The 22,438-nt window shown below is 34.8% G+C and overlaps 1 protein-coding gene across 1 annotated transcript; it reads right to left on the bottom strand.

The window, feature by feature from the left end:
* Window positions 1–12,934: 12,934 nt before the first annotated feature.
* Window positions 12,935–18,501, bottom strand: LOC103265561 (submaxillary gland androgen-regulated protein 3A). Its single transcript, XM_008063218.1, has 2 exons — window positions 18,448–18,501; window positions 12,935–13,375 (listed from the first exon to the last, which is right to left on the bottom strand). The coding sequence occupies exons 1-2, from the start codon at window positions 18,499–18,501 to the stop codon at window positions 12,935–12,937; spliced, it is 495 nt and encodes a 164-aa protein (XP_008061409.1).
* Window positions 18,502–22,438: the final 3,937 nt, after the last annotated feature.

Raw genomic sequence — 22,438 nt, 5'->3', positions numbered from 1 at the left:
TTATCTTAAAAGTTCTATTTCTATATCTCATGTGATTATATATGGTCAAATGATATATAATCACAATAATATGAGAATTTTTAAAAAAGTCTATTCAAGTGGTTTCAGATTTCAACTAGAGTAAGAATCTTCCTAGAATACTGGTTCCCAGATAAGATCAGATTCTTTCCCCGCTTAGGTTTTGGATAGGGTCTGAAAATGTATATGCTTAATAAGTAGATCCGGTGTTTCTTAAATAGTTCTTTTTTTTTTTTTTTTTTGAGTTGGGGTCTCACTCTGTCCCCCAGATTGGAGTGCAGTAGCACGCTCCCGGCCACCGCAGCCTCGACATGTTGGGCTCTGGCGATCCTTCCGCCTCAGCCTTTCAAGTAGCTGGAACTACAGGCACGCGCTACCACGCCTGGCTAATTTTTGATTTATTGTAGAGATGAGGTCTCGCCAAGTTGCCCAGGCGGTCTCGTACCTGCGGGCTCAGGCAATTCACTCACCTCGGCCTCCCAAAGCGCGGGATTACAGGCTGAGTCACTGAGCCCGGTTTACATAGCTATTTCATAGAGTGAGACACTCTTCTACTTCAACCTCATCTAAGCTTAGAGAAAATAAACAATTTATCCAAGGATATTTATATAAATGTCTTAGAATGTCTCAGAACAATAATGCTACTTTATCTGCTCACATTATTGCTAAGGTCTATTGACATATATTTGCTCACTGTGTAATGTCAACTGATTCTGAGTTTCTCTTAGGTAGGTACTGTGCTGTGAAATGAAGACCTAATCTATGATGATCTCAATTTTGATATTTCTATGCCATCTGGCAATAGGCCCAGCAATCAGTGGATTGTCAGTAATTATTAAGAATGAAACAAACTCTGAACCTTCTCTGTTCTCTTGACCCCATCCTAACACTGACGTACACTGGGGAAACTGCTCTTTTTCTGAGGTTCATGTTATACTATTGATAATTTTGGCTATGGCACTTATTACTATTACTTTGCATCACACACACACACACACACACACACACACACACACACACACACATTTGATAAGCGTAACCAAATGGTTTTAAATAATTTGAATTACCATAAATGTTTACTGAGGATATGACCTCTCTTTTTCCACTTTTAATTTTTCCCAAGTGAGTAGCACTTTAGTTTCTAGTCAGTTAACAGGAATATTTTAGGCATAGCCAGTATATTTTCAGACATCAGAAAGGCCTTCTGATGCTAGTTTTTACACATATTTTTAGTAATAAAATTATTGTGCTCATGTAATTCTTTTACTTTTTTTTTTTTCAGGTAGAGATGAGGTCTCACTATGTTGCCTAGGCTGACCTTGAACTCCTTCAATAAATAATCCTCCCATCTCGGTTTTCCAACGTGCTGGAATTACAAGTATGAGCCACTGCACCCAGCCTCATGTTGTCCTTTTAAAAAATTTATCATGTAGCTCCAACTTTATGCTTTCCAATTTCCTGTAGCTTTAAAACATTTAGTAAGCTTAAATTATGTTTTTCTGACAAGTTCATGGAAGTCTTTTGAAAAACAAACTGCCTAGGTTTGGGCAGGTGGATATCAGATTCTACCTGCCTTGTGTCATTCTCACGACAGTCTACGATCCTTCCATGCTCACCAACTACTGGCCAGATGTTTAATCATATATACATGAGAAAGAAAAAGGAAAATAACGATGAGTTCATAGTGACCAAAAGCTTGGCACTGTATTTTTTTATACAAGGAAGGGACATCATCATTGATGTCAAACTTTCTTTGAAGTTATAATTAGCAAGAAATATAACAAGAATATTTAGGACTGAGGGAAATTACCGTGAAATGTGAAATAAAAGCCAATAGACTCAAGATGAAAGTTAAATTTGTCATTCTTTATTGTTGCTCCTAAAAAGAGACCAGTGATTGTTCTTGGTTAGTCAAATCGATCAATAGTATTTTTCTGCATTTAGAATAAAAATTTTGAATGAATTCTACTATTTGTTATGCAATATGATGAAGAAGGAGCACCACAGTCTTTAAAGATGTTCTTGAGATTTTTGGGGAAAAGAAGCTGCATATATACACAGCAATATGGTCGTGTTCGTGATTTTTTTAAAATAACAAAATGATGGTACTTATTTTATTTTATGAAAGGCAAGCCTTAGATAATTGTTAAGAGTACATTTAAAAAATAAAAGCATTTTTGGAAACTCCTTGCTGTTTCTAATGGTGACTACTTTGGAGGAACATAACTTATTATTTGGATGTACTTTTGGTACGTTTTCTTTAAATTGCCAAAACTTATAGGCTTCTGTAGACTTAGATTTGTGACCTGGATATTGTCAATGTCACAGAACTATTATTAAAAAATACTAAACTTCTTAATATCTTTCCTTTAACATCACTCTACTGAAATACTGATTTTTTTCCCCCAAGTGATTTCCAAAGCCAATTATTGTCCAACAGTGTTTGAAATAGGAAAAAAGACGTTTTGTTCTTAATTTGTTTACAGTCACAAGGACATGGCACCCTCTGTTCTAAGAAGGTAAAGTTCATGTACCATTAGGATGACAAGCTGTCTTGGGGTCAGTATGGTGTCTGTCATCTGTTCTAGCCTTTAGAGTGACAAGGAAGAGAGGACCACTGATTCTCCAGTTGTATGTGCATGAGACGATCCCCTTAAAATTGCTTTTTGTAATATGCTTCCTTAAAAGCAATTTAACAATACATAAAAATTGGAGTCAGACAAGAATAATAAAAAAGCAAATGTATCTTTATGAATCTTATAAGACTCTCCTACTCATGATTGACTTTAGAGATCAAAGTATATCAGTAGAAAGATCAAGACTGTGAAATTGAATGTGAATTGAACAACTGATTAACAAGAATGTTCTTGACACATTTTTTCAGAAATTTTAAGGTGTGGCAAGTTTACTGCTAATAACATTTTAAAATGAAAAATGCATCTTAAATTTTTAGGTAGCATGACTATTTCTATTAAAAGCTATGAATATGATATTCTTGAGAATATGAACAAAAATTAGACTGCCAAGTCAAAATCCTTATATTTCTAAATACTTACCTTGGTGAAGGTTCTTCTTTGGAGCAATCAAGCTGTTGTTTAATTTTTGTTCTTGCCAGATACACAGTTTAGGTAGCCACAATTTGAAAATTCAAGGAGAAAAAGAACTCACAAAAAAAAGTTCTCTTCTTAAATACCTCTCTCTGGATTTCTATTGGAGTTAAGAGAAAGGTTGAGAAAAGGTTCTGTAAAGAATATCCATACAGATATAGATATTCTTTACAGAAACAAAGAAATAATCATTGCAGTTGCCAGTTTGGCAACTTCATCTATAGAACTGTAATCCAATCACTGCCTAGCAAGCCGTGGTTTTCAGAGTTGGCTACACATTACAATGACCTGGGAAGCTTTTAAAGTATCTCAATTCTCAGACCTTACCCCAGACCAATTAATCAGAAGTTATGGAGAAGGAAGACAGGCAAAAAAAGATTAAAATTCCCCAAATTGTTGCAAAGTGAAGCTTTGTTTGAGAACCAAGACTGTAAAAGGGTGTAGATTCTGGAATTTCCCTGTGTTCACACGTGCCAGAACTGACATATATACAATTAAGAGTTGGTTTATTTGGGAAGAAGGAATTTGAGTAATGAAAAGAGGAGGCAGTTGAAACAAATACTTGTCTCAATGCTGGAAATAACAGGAAAGATCCAGTGACAGGAGAGTATTAGGAAACAGAGCTCTTGCAGTTTGTTAATCTTAATGTGATATTTATTTCCTAGATGTGCAATTTTATTTAAAGGTACTGTACACATGCATATGAGCTCATTAAAATATTAAGTATATGGAGGTTACTTAATACACTTTACTGAAACTAATAATAAATATCTGGACTACTTAAAGCACAATAAATTCTCCAATATATGTTGGGCTCTGTTAAGTATGCGGTATTATCACCATTATTTGAATAAGATTAATGAATACAATGTACACTAACTTAGCAAAGATAAAATATGTAGGAAATTACACAATCTAGTTTTAATTTATGCCAAAATAACATAGTAAATTAGATAATAGTATGTTTAAAGTGAATGTAGTTATGGAGAAATTTACCCATGTGAGATAAAATCTATTCAGCTAAGAGAAAATTATATTATGTTGCAAGATATTTTACTTTATTTTCTAATGGCTATAATTAGTTGCATTTTTACCATGTCCTGGGCTGTATGCTAATCACTTCATGTAAATTAGCTCACTTTATCCTCAAAGCAACACAAAGTTGTAATTTATGTATACTGTTATTTCCAGATTGCTGATTAGATAATAAATCACAGAGGAGTCAAGTAACTTACTCCCATCCACATAAGTAGCTAAGATAATCATTGACTTTAAATTTGTCATATTTCAGAATTTTATTTTTCCCCTATTGTGCTATTTTGTCTCTCAAATCCAACTGATTTGTAATCAATTAACTAATTAATATATTTTTAACAATAGCACTATTGAAGCTGAATGTATTCTTTAGTAATACATGAAATCAATCTAGGGAGTAGTAAACAGAATTTAAAGAATGAATAGAAAAGAAAATATCAAATTGCATTACATATAAGTATTTTTCAGGAAAGATTTTATGGTGTGAGTGTACTGGGCTATTATGTAAAATATGTTTTCTGTCAGTTGCAGTCAATAAAATGTGAATCTTTTGTTATAGGCTGGTTTTGTGATTGTGTGTAGGATTCAAGTCAGGTAGTCTGAGATGAAATCTCAACTGCCCTCTTTATTAGTTGTGTTTTGTATGGCCAGCTACTTAATCAAATTATGCTTCAACATTGTCATTTATAAAATAAGATAGTAATCATTCTACTTCAAATATTATTCTAAAAATTAAGTGAAATAAAACATATAAAAGACTTACCCTTATTATACATAAATGTTCATCTTTCAGTGGGAATTCCTTCCATCAATCAATTTAAAAGATATTCTGGTACGATGAATCTCTAATAAAGGGCTAAAATACATTTAAATTTAAAAAGTGATATAAATGCTTTTGTGGGTGATGGGGGAATTAAGTTGGAATTGATCTTGAACTACCATATTGTCTTTGCCTTGTGTCTTTGTTAATGACGACAAGTTGGCAATTAGAACTCGTGTGTACAATTTGTTAATTTGTTGATTATGTTTTACACAATTTTGTTGCTGTACCTTTATATGACCCAGGAAATGTTTTAAGTTAATATTGAATACTTCTTGAATTGTTACCTTTTCTAGTAACATGCTCATTTTGTGAAAAAGATAAACCATTTTTCTTTCTACTTGATGCTTAAATTGTTTTGATACCCAGTTTGCTTTCAGCCAAGTGTTTTAAGTACAAGGTGTGATTTGTAATTGTAATGGATCATTGGTTATGAAGAGATTATGAATGAATGTTGTCAAAATTAAAATAATTTTTGCATGGGTCATAACCCACCAATGATTAGAGTTTCAGAAGCAGGCAGAAGGAAGCACACTTCTTTTAAAAACAACAAATGTTATTCAAGAGAAATTTTAATTAAAACCTGACTTTAAGAGATCTTGACTAGATGCTTTCTAAAACAACAACAACAGGTAAAGCAAAAATTGCCTTTTGTTTCAGGAAATTCAAGTTGCTGGTGTAGTCTCACTGTTGTTAGTGAATAAAATTATTCAGCAGTTAAAAATCTTTTTAAAAAATAAATCTGTATCTGGTAGTATTAAAGGCAGTAATTTAGGTTTTTCTCTCCCATTTTGGTATATCTTTTTTTCCTTTAGTCTGTCAGTTTTTACATTATATATTTAGAGACTATGCTTTAAAACAAATTAAAATTGTTAGCTTGTTATTGAATTGATTCTTTTGTATTATAAAATATGCCTTATCTCCAGTACTTACTTTTAATCTTTAAATCTATGCTTTCTCTTAATAGTGAGTTAAATCAGCTTGCTTTTGGTCAGTATTTGCATGGTATACCTTTTCCCATTTTTTTCTTTCAGTGAGTCTGTGTCTTTATGCTTAAGGAGAATCTCTTACAGGAAATATATAATTTTAAAAATTTGTCTAATGATTTTTGTCTTTTATTAGATAAGCCAGACTGCTTATATGAAAGTACTAATGTCTTTATCTTTAGACTTATCATATTACTATTTCTCTATATGTCCCATATGTTATTTTTTTTCGTTAAGATCAGTCAGGTAACTTGCTCTTATTTCATTTACCTTATATTAGTTTTAATTTTTTAAATCAATACATTATCTTATTATTATTTTAGTAATTATGCTAGGTATAAAATCATGCATCCTTGATTAATTAAAATTTATCTTAAATTAGTACTTTTATAACTTACCAGTCAATGCAAGGCCCTCATAACAATTTGATTTATTTGCTTTCAACTTTTACGCTAATATTGTACTGAATTCTAGTTCTACATATATATTAAACTGCCCGACATTATTTATATTTAAAAATGCTCATTATTTATTTAGATTTACCCACATAATCATCCTTTCCAGTTCTTTTCATTTCTTCCTGTATTTCACATTTCCATCTGAGACCATATTTCTGCTGTTTGAATATCTCCTTTTGACATTTTTTTATTCTAAGAGATAGGACAATTTTATTAATAAGACACGTAGGCACCTTCTTCAGTTTAAAATGACATGTGACTTAAAGTTTATGACACAACTCTCCAATTCATTATATAAAGCACAAATAAATAACAGCAAAGGGTACACCCTGACCAAAACATATATATATAAGTCAAATGGGCCTATAAGTCAAATGAGTCCAGCATTGGTGAACTCATAATTTACTATTGAAAACAGAGAAGTTTACTCAGAAAAGTCTGAATCAAGGAGGAAACTGGAAATTCCTCTGCTTATGAGGGCTACCTTTTTGAGGCAGAGTATTTTTTATCATCTTATCACAAATTTTGGAGACTTCAACTTTTAGAAAATAACTGGGGAATTAGGGAATGAGAGCTTTTATGCATATTTCCATGGTACACTGAAAAATAGCATTGCTTTGGTAAGAATGTGGACAGAAAACTCACGGTAACTGTGCATTTTCGAGATTGTAGTTTGCCATGCATTTCTCTCTTTAGTGTCAGTAGGAGTTGAAGAGGCAGCCTTTGTGCAGCAATGCTCAACTGTGTGAAAGCTGACTAGATATTGGAAATTGTTCTAGTTGTTTTGCAACTAATATCCTCTGGGGCAGTGAAGTATAATCCTCCCATGAAAGAGGGCAGGGAACTGAACATCAAGTTAATCAATCATATCCAAATATCTAAAAGAGAGGTTTCTTTCACAAATAGAGATTATATACCCATTAATTGGCAAACACCAGCTCTTGATAAATTTCCTCTCATTCATGTATAAGTAAACTAAAATTTTTTAAAAATATATTTAATTGGATGTAAGAATATGCCTATAAAATAATCTGTATAGAAAGGAATAACAAAATGAGTTAAGAAAAATTAAAAGGGTAAGATACAATTTACTATGACAGCAAAGTCTGCATTTGAGGTGGTAAATAGAAGAATCAACATTATTTAAACTTAAGTTATAAATGTAAAGTACAATTTGAGAAGTTCTCAAAGGGCACTGACGGAAAAGACACACACGCAGAGAAACAGAATGCAACCTGTAGACCTAAATGCATTCCTGAGGAAGTACACAAGCTGTTGGAAAGGAATAATCAATAAATAAGTCAGAGAAAATATCTTAGAGTACATTGCTAAGGGGGTCATAACACTTCAGGGGAGTTGATGACGAGGAGCCAAGTATGGTTTTATGCACAACAGCCCTGCAAAATAGGTTCGAAGGTTAAGAAAATGAGGATTGGAAGGTTTTGGTAACTTGTCCGAAGTCAAGCTCTAGAATGGGCGCTTGGGCCCTTTATTATAAGAAAAATAAATTGGAAATAGGACGTCTATATTAGTATTTGAAAATCCTGAAGTGACCTAAGTGACCATTTTGAGACTCAGCTATTCAAAGTTGTCACCTGTTTTTGAAGCTTATAGTTTTTTAGCGTTCTTCCTCCATTTCTATAGCTGTGCTGTCCAATGCAGTAACCACTATACACACATAGTTACTGAGTATTTTATATATGGCTATTAAGACCAAAGAACTGACTGTTTAATTATATTTAATGTTACTTAGTTAAAATCAACTTTAAGAAATCTACATTTCTTAAAGACTAGAGGCTAACATATTGAAGACTGCAGATGTGGAAGATATATATAGAAAGTCTAACATATGTTTAATAAGAATATCAGAAGCAAAAGAAGAGAGAATAAGGCAAAGGCAATCTGTTTGAAGAGATAACTCATTTTCAAAATTGACGAAAGGCACTAATCCACACATAAAATAAACAAAATTTAAAGTGAGAATAAAAAATCTTTTAGGAACATCTCAGTGATTCTGAAGAAAATCAAATACCAAGAGAAAAATATTAAGAGGAGAAAGAGAATAAAAGAGAGATTACCTTTAAACAAATAGTATTTGCTGACAGTTGATTTCTGAACTACAATGAAAAAAACATCAATGTGATAAAAAAGCTCCTATTCTATTATTTCTTACTCGGAGAAAATATCTTTCAAGAATGAAAGTAAAACAAAGGCATTTTAAGACCAAAATCAACAAAGTCAGCTTAGAACTAAAAATGCTTCCAATGGAAATTACAAAATGGCCACATAAGTAAGGTGAGAGATACAGAAGAAGCAAGAGCAAAGAAAACAATAAAAATGTGGGCAAAGCATAAGAAAAAAATTGTATGTAAAGCACAAAAAATTTTTCTCGTTCACTCTCCTTTTTTCCTTTATTTCTGTTTCTCTCAACAATTTAACAGTGTACTTCACATGTTATGTTGAAACTGTTTACTACCTATAGTAATGGATTTTGTACCTCTTTGATCAGGGGTCTGTATGAACGCACCCAATAAGAGCTCAACATAATGTTTGTGGTAAAGAGAAATAAATAAAAGAAATGGAGCAAATAAAGTTATCAACATTTTTTTATTGGGGGACAACTCATGACAAACTTTCTCAGTTTTTTGGTCTGATAATAGTTTTATTTTGTCTTATTTTTGAGGAATATTTTCACTGGGTATATAATTTAGATTTTCAGTTACTTTCTTTCCGCACTTTAAACATCTCTTTCCATGTTTTCTGGCACAATGCTTATTGGACTTTTTTTTGGATTCTGGAGACAACATATCCCAAATTTGAGTGAATACCTGATCTCACTTTAATGAGTAACACACACAGCTGTTAGTTCTGAGTAGGGATCAGTGTGAAAGGGAACTCTACAACAAGTCTAGGCTGTAGTGCTAGCTTCTCTTTAGCGGGTCTTGTGACTCAGCAGATGCAATGACAATCAACGAGCTTGTGGCAAATAGGGACACTGTATGGATAGGAGAATTATAGTGAGACCTACAGTTCTGAAGGAAATTCATTCCTTCTTCTGCAAAGAACTGTTTTGAGAAACATCTACCAGACATCTGATGTCAAGTTGATAAATTGTACTCCATCCATCACAGAGAGAAAATAACTTATCTGCACTGAAATAGATATATACTCTGGATATGAATTGGCCTTTTTATCTATGAATCTTCTGTAACCACAATCCATGAACTTATATAATTCTGTATTTATTAATTTTGCATCAAGAAACTCATTTCACAGCAAAAGAATGTGACAATGAGCTCACACAGGAAGCTCACTCTTCTTACCATAAACCTCATCACATAGAAGCAACTAGTTTAACAATATAGTACAATGGCCTACTGAAAACTTTATGTTGCCAGTTGAGAGTATGCATCCTGCAAGAATGAGGTTCTGTTTTAAAGGATGCAGTGTATGCTTTGAATCAGTAACCAACATATGCATCCAGCTCTTCTAAGGCCAGAATTCATGGGAACTGGGATCAAGGATCGTCTCATGATTATAACTAATAGCTCATCACTCACTGATTCACTCATAAGCTGTTGTTGTCTGTCTCTGCAACTTTGAGCTATGTTAGTTTGGAGGTCTTGGTTCACAAAGGAGGAATTAGGACAACTTGGTTTCCTCATTTCATTGAAAAAGGACTAGGGAGTTATTCTACAGATTACTGAGGGTGAAACTGGGTTGCTAATAAAAAGGGAAACAAAGAGATGCATGTCTGAATCCAAGGGATTCTCTAGTGCCTCACTTTTATGTTCATGTCCAATAGTAAGAATTAGAGGGAAACTACTGCAACCAAGAAAGTGCATGACCACTGAGGATTTAGAAACTTCAGGAATGAGGGTTTGAATGAACTCATTAGGGGAAAAAAAAAAAAAATCCTTGGTCAGTGTTAAATCAGTTTGTGGTTTTCCCAACACTTGCAAAAATAGTCTTATTAAATTCTCTCAGAGATGCCAGGACCAACCTTATATTATTCCTCCCTAATGGACGAGGTCCCAGACCAGAAGGACCTTTCTTCTATACTTAGAGATACCAGCACCAGCCAAGAACTTCTGCTTTTTCACAGCTTAACTTTTATAACGAGGGGCCCCTCATGCAAACTTCTAAATTTTAATAGTTTGAAACATTGGCTTTCTTCCTTCAGCCCTGAGTGTTGCTACCTCCAAGATACCCTAGTGTTCTCATTTTGCTTTTTTAGTTACCCAGTTAACAATTTTTTTTTTTTTTTTTTTTTTTAGTTGGAGTCTCACTCTGTCGCCCAGACTGGAGTGCAGTGGCCGCTCCCGGCCACTGCAGCCTCGAACTGCTGGGCTCCGGCGATTCTTCTGCCTCAGCCTTCCAAGTAGCGGGAATTACAGGCATGTGCTACCACACCCGGCTGATTTTTTGATTTATTGTAGAGATGAGGTCTCGCTGCCCAGGTGGGTCTCGAACCCGCAGGCTCAGGCAATCCGCTCACCTCAGCCTCCCAAAGGCGCGGGATTACAGGCTGAGCCACCGAGCCCGGCCAGTTAACAATTCTTAATACCTAGTTAATGATGCTTGGCAATAATTTCTCTTTATTAAAATAAACTGGCATTGTCATATCTCCTGACAGGACCATGACTGCTGCAAACCCAAGAGTCAACACTTTATCAAATATTTTTAAATTAAGCTGTTTGCCTCAGCTGACCACTTCTCCCCATCTGCATTGATCCCACCCTAGTCTAACTTCCTACTTTTCTCATCAGGACTCCTGCAACAGCCTCCGCTCTTGTTCTCCTAACAGTTTGCTATCCATAGAGCAGCCAGAGTGATGAAGTTTTGACAATGTTAATCAGATATTTCCTCATTCGAAGTTGCAATGACTTCTCATTCCTATTTGGAATAAAGCTCTAAATCCAAAGCTCTTGATGGTGTGTTCTCTTTCTTCTTATATTATCTCCCTCTACTCGCTCTTCTCTCACTGAGTGAAAATCATATTAACTTTCTGTGGCTTCTCTTGCATGCAAAATCCATTGCTGCTTGAGATCTCTACGTGGTTAATCCCCTTTGCTTTGAATACTTTTTCTTTAGATCATTTCATACCTTTCATCTTAATATTCTTCAGGTCTTTTCTTTTCTTTTTTTTTTTTGAATTGGAGTCTCACTCTGTCGCCCAGACTGGAGTGCAGTGGCCACTCCCGGCCACCGCAGCCTAGACTTGCTGGGCTCCAGTGATCCTTCCGCCTCAGCCTTCCAAGTAGCTGGAACTACAGGTGTGTGCTACCACGCCTGGCTAATTTTTTGATTTATTGTAGAGATGAGGTCTTGCCAAGTTGGCCTGGCGGGTCTCGAACCCACCAGCTCAGGCAATCCACTCATCTCAGCCTCCCAAAGCGTGGGATTACAGACTGAGCCACCGAGCCCGGCTTGGTCTTTTCTTTATCAGAGAGCTTCTCCCTGATAAAACAGCCAGTCACTACTACTATCTCCCTACACATGCTTTATTATTTTTCAAAGCAGTCTTACTTCTTAAGTTTCATTTATGTGTGTCAATTTTCTTTATGTCTCACTATAATGTAAGCTCCATGAGGACAGTGACTTTTCCCACCTTCATTACTGCTATTTGTTCAGCTACTTAGAACAGAGCATTAAGAAAATATTTTAAAAACTGGACTTATTTTAGGTATCTTTGACAAGTTTTAATTTATATGTTTGATGGCAATGTGGGAAGTCAGGTGTCCTGAAAGAAAAATGTAGTACTATACTTCAACAGTCAAAAATGGAAAGATATAGCTCTCATAACATAATGAGACTATTTCTTAAATAGTCGCATTACTATACTTCTGATTAAAACTTCAACTCAAAGTTAGAAGCAATAGAAACTTGAAAATCTCAACCATTAGCCTCTTATGACTAATATCTGAAACAATCTCCTATCTCTTTCTTAGCTTGAAAATGATTTTTCATATCAAATTTTAAGATTTGTTCCTCATATCTCAGATATCTAGATTTGCTAGAGAGACCTTTGTTCTCTGAAACTGAGCAGCTCGTATTAAAGCCTATTTAAAAGTAGTGATCAGATCATCATACTCAGGAATTTTCAGGAGGCATGTTGTGGTTAGGATTAGGATTCTTTAGTTTCAATATTTATTAACATATTATTTTGGGCTTTGTACCTGGATGATGGGTTGGCATACTGAAGAGAATATCCTGTTGCTGCCTCTTAGTTTCATAATCTCACGTCTCAAGTTCAGACATCTCATTGCATTTTTTTCTTTAATTACCTCTTTGGCCTCATGGAACAAGGTCAGACTTCTGATAGCACTAATTTTTTGGGGGTAACATAACTGAGGGCACACTGGTGGCTCTGATAACAACAGTGGAGGCTTCATGTTGTTGCTCAACTCTTTATTTTCACCTATTGGTACAATGTTTATGGTGGCAGTTTCACAATTTCTTTCAAGAGTTTTTCTACTAAAAGTTCAGATCTTTTGGAATATCTCATGCTTATCCAAAAATGGAAGAAATTTTATCCAAAAATCCCTTTGTGGTGGTGTCAGAAGCAGTAGTTACAGTGGTAGTGGTGGTGCCTGTTGTTGTGGTTGCTACTGTTTGGGGTGCCGGAGTAGGGACGGCAGGAGGAGTTGGAGTATTTACAGGGAAAAATGGAGGTCCAGGTGGATAGGGTATTGGTTGGAAAGGTGGCTGTGGATAACCTGTGTTGTAAAGGAAGGGAGGAGGAGGTGGTGGGATTCTTCCAAGAACATAGGGTGGAGGAGGTGGTGGTGGAATTCTCCTAGGACCATTGGGTGGAGGGGGTGGGGGTGGGGGTGGATTCCTTCCTGGAACATAGGGATAATATCCTGGGGCAAAAGGAAAAGGTGGTGGGGGAGGAGCCAGCAGTCTAGGTGGATACGGTCCCCAGGGGCCTCTGTGACTCTCACCAAGCTGTAGGGAAAAAAGATGCCAATAATTTAAAATCAGATGTTTCGCAGTAAAACATAGAGGTAATATACTTTCTGTGTTAGGCAGAATTCTAAGATGGCCACAAGACTCCTGCTCCCTGCTGGTGCATGCTGGCCTGACCTTATTAAGTGAGCCCTTTTAAAACAGGTTCTAGCGTCTGAGACAGAAGAAGTGAGAGGATTTACAGGTGCAGCAAATGTTCTTCTATTGGCTTTGAATCAAGGTGCCATTTATGGGGAGGACCAAATGGCCATACATGGCAGATGGGCTGTAGGAGCTGAGAATGCCCCTTGGCTCATAGCCAGCAAGAAAGTGGGGGCCTCAGTCCTACATCCAAGAGACTGAAATCTGCCAACAACCATACAAGCTTTAAAGAGGACTCTGAGCTGCAAACAAACAAACAAAAAACATACAGTCCTTGTAACACCTTCTTAATGTGTGAGACCTAAGCACAGAAGCCAACTAAACCAAACTCAGAGTTCTGGCCCAAGAAACTGTGAGATAATAAATGATTTGTTAAATCTACTAATTTGTGCTAATTTGTTATATAGTAATAGAAAACTGTACATATGTGTGAGTCATGAAATCTGAATGCCTACGAGGGAGGACCCAAAAAAACTGGAATTGTCTTTTTTGAGGGTGAGCCCCTTGTCGTACACTCAGAATTTATTCCTCCAGACTAAACAGTCAACCAAAGTTTTATCTGGAAGTTTTGAGAAGTTTGTACCATGATTTGCAGAAGAATCATCCCAAGTTGTGGAAAACAGGTGACAGGTTCTTCCACTGTGACAATGCACCCTGTCTTGTGCATTGACTTTTTTTTTTGTTTCCCTGGATGTAAAAACTCCTCAAAAGGAATGTTTTACCCATGTGGAAAAGGTGAAACAAAAAATGATAGAAGTAGTAAAAGGCATCAAAATCAATGAGTTTAAAAACTGTTCTGAGCAGTAGAAAAAGCATCTTTATGGGTGTATTTTATCAAATGGAGAGAGAGTACTTTGAAGGTGATTGAAGTTTAAAAATGTAAGAATCAGTATGCAATTATAAATAAATTCCATTTTTTGAGGGGTCTTCCCTCATGTATTTAAGAACAATATTTCTCTCTTGCCCTCTGAATACCTAGACTCTCAATAGTATTGTATGGAAAAGAAATATCATGGGCAAAAATAATATCCTTTGCCTGTAGTGGAGTCTGTCATTGAAATAAATTCCAAATGGAAGTAAATGCCATTACAAGATGAAAAATATGACTCTTTATATCTAATTCAAGAGTTCAAAATTGTTCCAGACTGTGAACATTAATAAATTGTGAAACAGATTATTGAACACCTACTTTGTGCAACATGCTAACGTGGGAGCCTTTTGGGGATATATACAAACACATCTTATGGAAATCTACAGACCGAGTAGTTCCAATAAAAGGTAGTACAAACATAGTGTAAAGGGAAATGGAGTGAAAGTCTCTGAATTTTCACACTAGCATTTGACTTCTGCCTCTGTCACTTGAAGGTTGTGTGAATGTGTAATCCTTGTTGAGTATCTTTCCTCATCAGGAAAATGATGTTCACAAAAGTATCCACCTCCTAGGGTTGTTGTCAGATTTGTTATGAACTATTACCTGTAAAGTGCATAGGGTGGTTCTTGGGCTAGGTAAGGTTGACATAGAGTACAACTTTTTAGAAATAAAAATAGCTAAAAAGTAGTACAAGGAACATAGACATTAGAAATTTAGAGTGATTCCCTTTGGACAAAGGAAAGATTAGAGATGGTCTCAAGGAGAAGGCGACATTTGAAATGAGGTGTAAAGAGTGGAGGAAAAATATGCAAATACTCCAGGATAAGAAAGAACAAGTCTCACTCGACTGATGGTAAGAAGTGCTGGTTGCTTGGAGCAGGTGGGTAAGGACACACAACTACAAACACTTTTTGTGGTCTTCAGTCTCGTCACCTATTTGCTTAGCCCATTATTGCCCTTGCTAATTTCAAGGCTTAGTGTTACCATAAACTACCTCTCTCCTTAATTTCTAATTGCAAGTCTTTACTGTGGTGGAAGGTATCACCAGCACTGTACCATCACAAACTTAGGGTCCTTCAGTGCCACCTGAAACACTTTTGAGTATCTTAGATAGGCTCTACCCGCTTCCCCAGGGGCCTGTCATTTTCCAACTTGATGTGAATTTTAGCAAAGCCCGCGCTTTTGGGAGGCTGAGGTGAGTGGATTGCCTGAGCCCGTGGGTTCAAGACCCGACCGGGCAGCGAGACCTCATTTCTACAATAAATCAAAAAATCATCTGGGCGTGGTAGCGCATGCCTGTAATTCGGGCTACTCGGAAGGCTGAGGTGGAAGGATCATCGCCGGAGCCCAGCAGTTCGAGGCTGCGGTGTCCGGGAGCGGCCACTGCACTCCAGTCTGGGCGACAGAGTGAGACTCCAACTCAAAAAAAATAAAAAAAAGTTCTCTACCTTGTCCTGAGCCATCATCCTCCCCCGTACGATAGCTTTCCTTCTGCTTCACCAAGATATTGCAAACAATTGGAAATGGACTACCTTGATTTAGCGGCTACACAGCCAAAAAGTCATTGATATCTAGATATTCTTTTTCTTTTACAAGTATTTTCTCAGGGACTTGGCTCTGCTAATTTTCCCTTTTACATCCTATAACGGCAATAGCTGCCATTTTACTGGCTTGTTTTCTTCAGAAAACAACTATTACTTATGCTCAACTCACCTTTTCTGCCCCAATCCTATCAGCTTTGCATCCCATCCCCTGAATTTAAATGGAATTACTTGTTGTCTCTCCTGTTTCTATTTTAATCTGTTATTTGTTTTTACCTGAATTATTGTAATGACCTCTTGATTAGACCTCTCAATTCTACATTTTCTCCCTTCACAAAGGAAATATCAATTTTTATAATTCCCCTGCTTATTACAGTTTCACTTTCAACTACCCATACCCTCATTGTTATCAATTTCTTCTTACCTCTTTCCTGCTGGGCAAAGCTCTATGAAAAGGTAGCCTAGATTTGCCAACTCCACTTCTCACTTCTTATAGGCTCTTCAACCTGGGTTTTGCTCTCAACATGCTAGTGAAAGTCTTTTATTGATACCACCGATGAAACAACAACAACAAATACCAAGGCACTTCTGTGAAACCAGGCCTCATATCTGTCTTCTCTAGCTAGTGACAGCTCTTTGAGATTATGGAGGGCATTTGACTTAAAGGCTGACAATCAAAAAACTAGTCAGGGTGTGGAGAAGTTCAAGACTTGAGTTTTAATTGTCAAGAAAACATATCCTTAATGTAGGAAAACATGTCACATCTTTTTTTGTTGTTGTTGAGATAAAAAAAATTAGCTGAAAGTACCCTTGCATGCTAAAGACATTCTGATATTGATCTAAATATTATGTAATTAAAATTATTCATAATAAATAGCTTTTCTTTCCTAATCTCTTAACCCAGTCACAGTGGTTAGCTCTTTTTCACAATTGGCTAAAGGTAATAAACTCAGTAAACATTATGAAAATACTATGCTAGGAAGAAATATTACCTTCTCAAAGGGTTAAAATTGGAGTTAATCTCTTATATTCCTTGTTTTAGGCAATAATTTGAATAAAAATGTATTTATATTTTAATGGAATTAATAGTAGTCAGACTTGCTTTGAAAATTAAATGAGATAATGTATGTAAAGAATTTGGAAAGTTACCTATAACAGAGAAATCACTCAAAAGATGACAGTCTGAATATTACTACTTATACTGCTCAAAAATATGCACACACACACACACACACACACACACACACACACACACACATATGTATATATATATCTGCAAAGGACAGGTTATCATTTACATTGCTAATATTCAGTAATTATTATTCATGATGAGTCATATAATTAAACTAGAGAAAGGCTTATTTCTATTTAAACTGCTTTTGTTAAATTGCTTATATTATTGGAAAGTTCTCTTGCAAATTTATTTTGTAAAAAATTATTATTTAGATAATTCAAGCCAGATATTTTAAAATAATATGATTTTTTTTCTCTAATATTCTGAGGACATAAAAATATTGAAAATCAGTTTTTTGATCTAGTTAGTAAGATGAAATATGAACTTTCAAATATGTCAGTATGTTGTATTGGCTATCAAAAATTATGTCCATCTATAATACACTCAGTAATATGACCATGGCCAGACTACCTTGCTGTAGAATGACCTGCTTTTATTCAAGTTTCTGAAAATAGATGGAAGAGGCATTGTTTTATATTTCATATTTTAGAATGATGAGTTTTACGTTGCTTACTTTGTGGAAGTCCTAGTTTTCTTCTTTAAAAAAAAGCTTTCATATTCTTTTATTTGATATAATGGATTCTATAATTCTTTGGTAAAAATTATTCTGAAACATTGAAATTAATCTATTCCTACTTGAAATTGAGTATCATTGCACTACTTTCTAAAATGTGTTTTTTTATTCCTTGTAACTTTGTTTGACATTGAGTAGCTTTAGTTGTTCTTAACCTTGTTATTTATACATGTTAGGCATTAATATAAATGTTTAATATTTTCTCAAAATTTAAGAAGCAGAGATTCTATTGGATCCTTGGCAAAATTCAAATTCCCAGGTCTCATTATGAGAGACTCTTATTCATGCTGGGATGAGGACTTTAATACCATATTTTAATTAAGAGATTCAGATGACTGGTGTAAATGATGTATGAATTACATGTTGAGAACAATTGTTCTATTTTAATTATCTCATTTTGTCAAGTTTACTTACTTGAATGATTGCTAGAGTATGAGAACTCACATACGTACATATCTGTATAGCACAGTCTGATTTTATAGACCTAAGCTGTCCAATATGGTAGCCATCAGCCATGTGGGGCTATTTAAATTAAATTAAATGTTAAATTTAAACACCAGAACAGTGTTTCATCAGTGCTTCATAGCTACTAATATGCAAGAAAAGGTAATATTATCAATGTAAAAAGAAATCTGAAGTAATGGATGATGAGAAAAATATGAAATTGTGGTAATGTTTAATGATACTTACTGTGAAACATGCTACAAGAGCCCAAAGGCCCAAAATCAAAGATGGTGGCTTCATCCTTATGGTTGCCCCTGAAAATAAACACAAAGACTGATCAGTAATTTTTAAAATTAAAAGGTTCTATTTGGAATATGTCTCAACACACAGGATATAATGTAGTATAGATATACTACCTTTGCATGTTTAGAGAATTTGCATAACAATATTTTAGATTCAATATTAACTTGAAGCTATATTGGCAGGCTTATAAAATTGACTATAAAGTGATGGAGCTAGTTTTTATTTCTTGTAAACTAACACTTGTAACTTGTTAACTAACTTGTAAACTGACTTGTAACTTGTAAACTAACACAGGAGAGAGTATCACAGAGTTGTTTGTAAAGTGTTCTGAGCAATAGAAATTCGTAAAGATTTTGCCTTTAGAAGTAACTACTTTGAACTGTACACTTATTTACATTTAAACACTTTGGTATTTTAAATAGAAGATACACTACTTTATAGATTTCGATAGACTTGTGTTTGAGATGTTAACATTTTAACTAGATTATATGTAATGAATTTAATTTCTTGGAACACCTCTCCAATAAGGTAAGGAATCACCCTTAGATGCAGTCTAAGGGGAAAGAGTCACATAATATATCTTTCAGTTTTCAGAATATTTTACTAAGTTATTTTAGTCCATAATGAGTGGTCTCAAAGTGGTTTGATACCATATATGAAGGATCAAAGACCAGGGAAGAGAACACAGAGGTATCCAGGTATTTACTTTCAATTAGCTCAGAATTTGAAATACATTTCAACTACCTGATAGCCCAAGCTCTAGGAAAGCCACTCCATGCACTGCTGTGCAGATTGGTTTCCTGATGGTCAACTCTGCTCATAGCTGAGTGTGTTGACCAAACAAGCAAGTCTTGAAAGAACCTTAGGGACAAAATTTCACTGAATATTCAATTATATGTGAATATGGCTACTCATTTAAGAGTTATGTTTCCTGTAATCCTTCTTATAAGAAGTTTGAAAAGCAAAAGAATAATAATACAAATATATTGTAGAACAATTATCTCTTTTAGAATACATGTTATAAATTTTAAAGAACTTTAAGGTACATTGGGGGAAAAGTTGACTGTGTACTTGGACTGATTTTCCCGAATGTACAATACAAAGGCTTTACTCTGACATGTGGAACTTTTCAAAATTTAATATGTTGAATGACTTATAATTTTATGTAAGGTAATTTTTTGGTGAAAATGAATATTCTATAAAAAGTCCATGAAATTTTATCTTTGAAAGTGTGAGAAAAAAGTTAATATTCAAAGTAAAAATTCTTCAGTTCATATATCTGAGTACCTACCTTAGTGTGAGGTTCCTGCTGAGGGCTGATTAATTTGCCAGCCAAGATGACCCTTGCCAGTTGAAAGATGACAAATACAGGTGAGAAAGGATAAGAAATCTCGGCTCTTATATATGTTGTCATGGATATCTGTTGGCAATAACAGAAAGTTGGACATAAAATAACTTCTGGATTGATACTCTACAAGCAAAGACAGGAAAGTTGTCACTGCCAATTTGGCAGTCTTTTTCTGCATTTTTTTTCATTTCTGAAAAGCTTTGACCCATTTGATATTTGGTGTTTCCTAAGGAAACATATATAGCATCATAATATCCTATCACCTCAGAAAAACAACACACTACTTCTCTTTATTTTATTTTACTTATTTATTGCTTTTTAAACTTCTCTTTCTTTTAAAGAAATTGCACAAGCTATACTACTCCAAGGAATTGTATTGATTTATCTTTTGCTATATGTTACTTTCCCATATTTTCTATTTTCTTTCAGAAAAACCAAATAATATAGGAAATAAAAATATTTTAAAATCGATTTCTGATGTGCTCTAGAGAGAATTTGTGAACAAAAATAAAATTAAAAGTGACTATCAAATAGATATTGCCAAATACTATGTGTGTGCATGCATGTATACACACACAAACACACACACACACACACACACACACACAGACATAATACTATGACTAGAAATGTACAAAGCATCTAAATCATATGGTTTGATTGTTTGGATCACTGTGTTATATATTGTGGATTTCATGTTATTTTTATTTTTTGGTTGAAATAATAAAATTGTATTACTACTTTGTACTTTACAGTTTCTACATGTCTAATTACTTAATTGAGTAACTGTTTTTGAAAGATGAGAAAAAAATGAGTGCTTGGATTACGATTTTGATCTAAGTTTTGAAAATAGCAAAAAGTTTTGAAAAATATCTAGTGGTGGGAAAGGGAGAATAATTAGAAGATTATTCTTTTTCTCAATCTTAACTGTATTTTATTTCTTTGTGCCTGAGATTGTCTTAAATTTTTGGATTATTTCAAAGACCAGATATGAACATTTCTTCAGGAAGTGTCCTTCTGCCAGTGAAGAAGTAATTGAGTTTAACTGTGTTTTAAAAATCATGTCAACCATGTGCAGTGGTTCATGCCTGTAATCTTAGCATTTTGGGATGCTGAGGTGAGAGGATTGCTTGAGCCCAGGTATTTGATACCAGCCTAGACAACGTAATAAGACTTTGTCTCTACAAAATCAAAAAATTAGTCTGGCATGTTGGTACATGTGTAGTCCCAGCTACTAGGGAGGTGGAGGCAGAAGGATCGCCTGAGCCCGGGAGGTTGAGGCTGTGGTAAGTAGTGATCATGCCACAGCACCTCCTCTTGGGAGACAAAGTGAGACACCGATTCAAAAAACCAAATAAGTAAGTAAATAAATAAACAAAAATAAAAATTATGCAAAATTCTTGATTATGGGAAAATTATAGAGAAAAGTTTTTCTTTAAAGTAGATGTCTATTGGAAAGCCACAGTCTTATATTTTGATATATCTAACCTTTGAGAATATTTCCTATGCTAGATGATCTAAAATCCCTAGATTTTACACATTTTAATATAATAATAATAAGGCATTAGTTAAGATGATCTATTTCTAAATTAACATAGAAAGTTCCACTTCCTTCTATGACAGTAATTCAGCCTGCCAAAAGACAAATGTCTCTTCTTTCTTGTTTTGAGGCCAACATATTTATCAGTCAAGTGTTTTAAATCAAGGTGTGATCTACAGTGTAATGGATCATTGGCTCTGGAGGACTTAGGGTGAACACTGGCAAAACTGAAAGAATATTTCTGACTGAATTGTGACCGACAAAGAATTTAAGCAAATGGAAGCACACATCTGTTAAAAAACAGGAACAGTCACTCAAGCTAATCCTTAATTAACTTATGGCATTAAAAGATCCTGACAGGATATGTACAAGAACAATACCCTAAAAGTCACTAATGTCTCTGTCACAAGATATTCAAGGTGATGGTAATCACATCATTGTTAGTGCAGAATTATGTGACCAATGAAAAATATTTTTCTAAAGATATGAACAGACAGTTCTCGAAAGAAGATGTACGAGCTGCCAACAGATACATGAAAAAAATGCTCAGCCTCACTAGTCATCAAAGAAATGCAAATTAAAACTACACTGAGATTCCACCTAACTCTAGTCAGGATGGCCATCATCAATAACTCAAAAAATAACAGATGCTGGAGAGGATGTGGCGAAAAGGGAACACTTGTACATTGTTGGTGGGACTGTAAGCTAGTACAACCTCTGTGGAAAGTGATGTGGTGATTCCTAAAAATCGACATTTCATATGCCCCTGCAATTGCCCTACTGGGAATGTACCTGGAATAACTACTACAAACCACTCTATAAAAAAGATACCTGCACATGTATGTTTATTGCAGCATTGTTCACAATAGCAAGAACATGGAACCAACTGTGCTGCCCATCAAAAGAAGACTGGATAAAAAAATGTGGTACGTATACACAATGGAATATTGTGCATCCATAAAGAAGAACAAAATCATGAACTTTGCAGCAACTTGGATGGACTTAGAGTCTATAATACTGAGTGATCTTTCACAGAAACAAAGAAC

The sequence above is a fragment of the Carlito syrichta genome, unplaced genomic scaffold (assembly GCF_000164805.1).
Source record: "Carlito syrichta isolate Samal-C Ts95f unplaced genomic scaffold, Tarsius_syrichta-2.0.1 Scaffold306677, whole genome shotgun sequence".
NCBI classification, from domain to species: Eukaryota; Metazoa; Chordata; class Mammalia; order Primates; family Tarsiidae; genus Carlito; species Carlito syrichta.
This window is presented reverse-complemented; position numbering and strand designations above follow the sequence as displayed.

Bases quoted from the DNA above. Each gene is read 5' to 3' on its own strand.
- LOC103265561 (XM_008063218.1), bottom strand. From the start codon at position 18,501: ATGAAGCCACCATCTTTGATTTTGGGCCTTTGGGCTCTTGTAGCATGT. The intron at 13,376-18,447 runs GTAAGTATCATT...TTTTCCCTACAG, and splicing joins CTCTTGTAGCATGTTTCACA to CTTGGTGAGAGTCACAGAGG.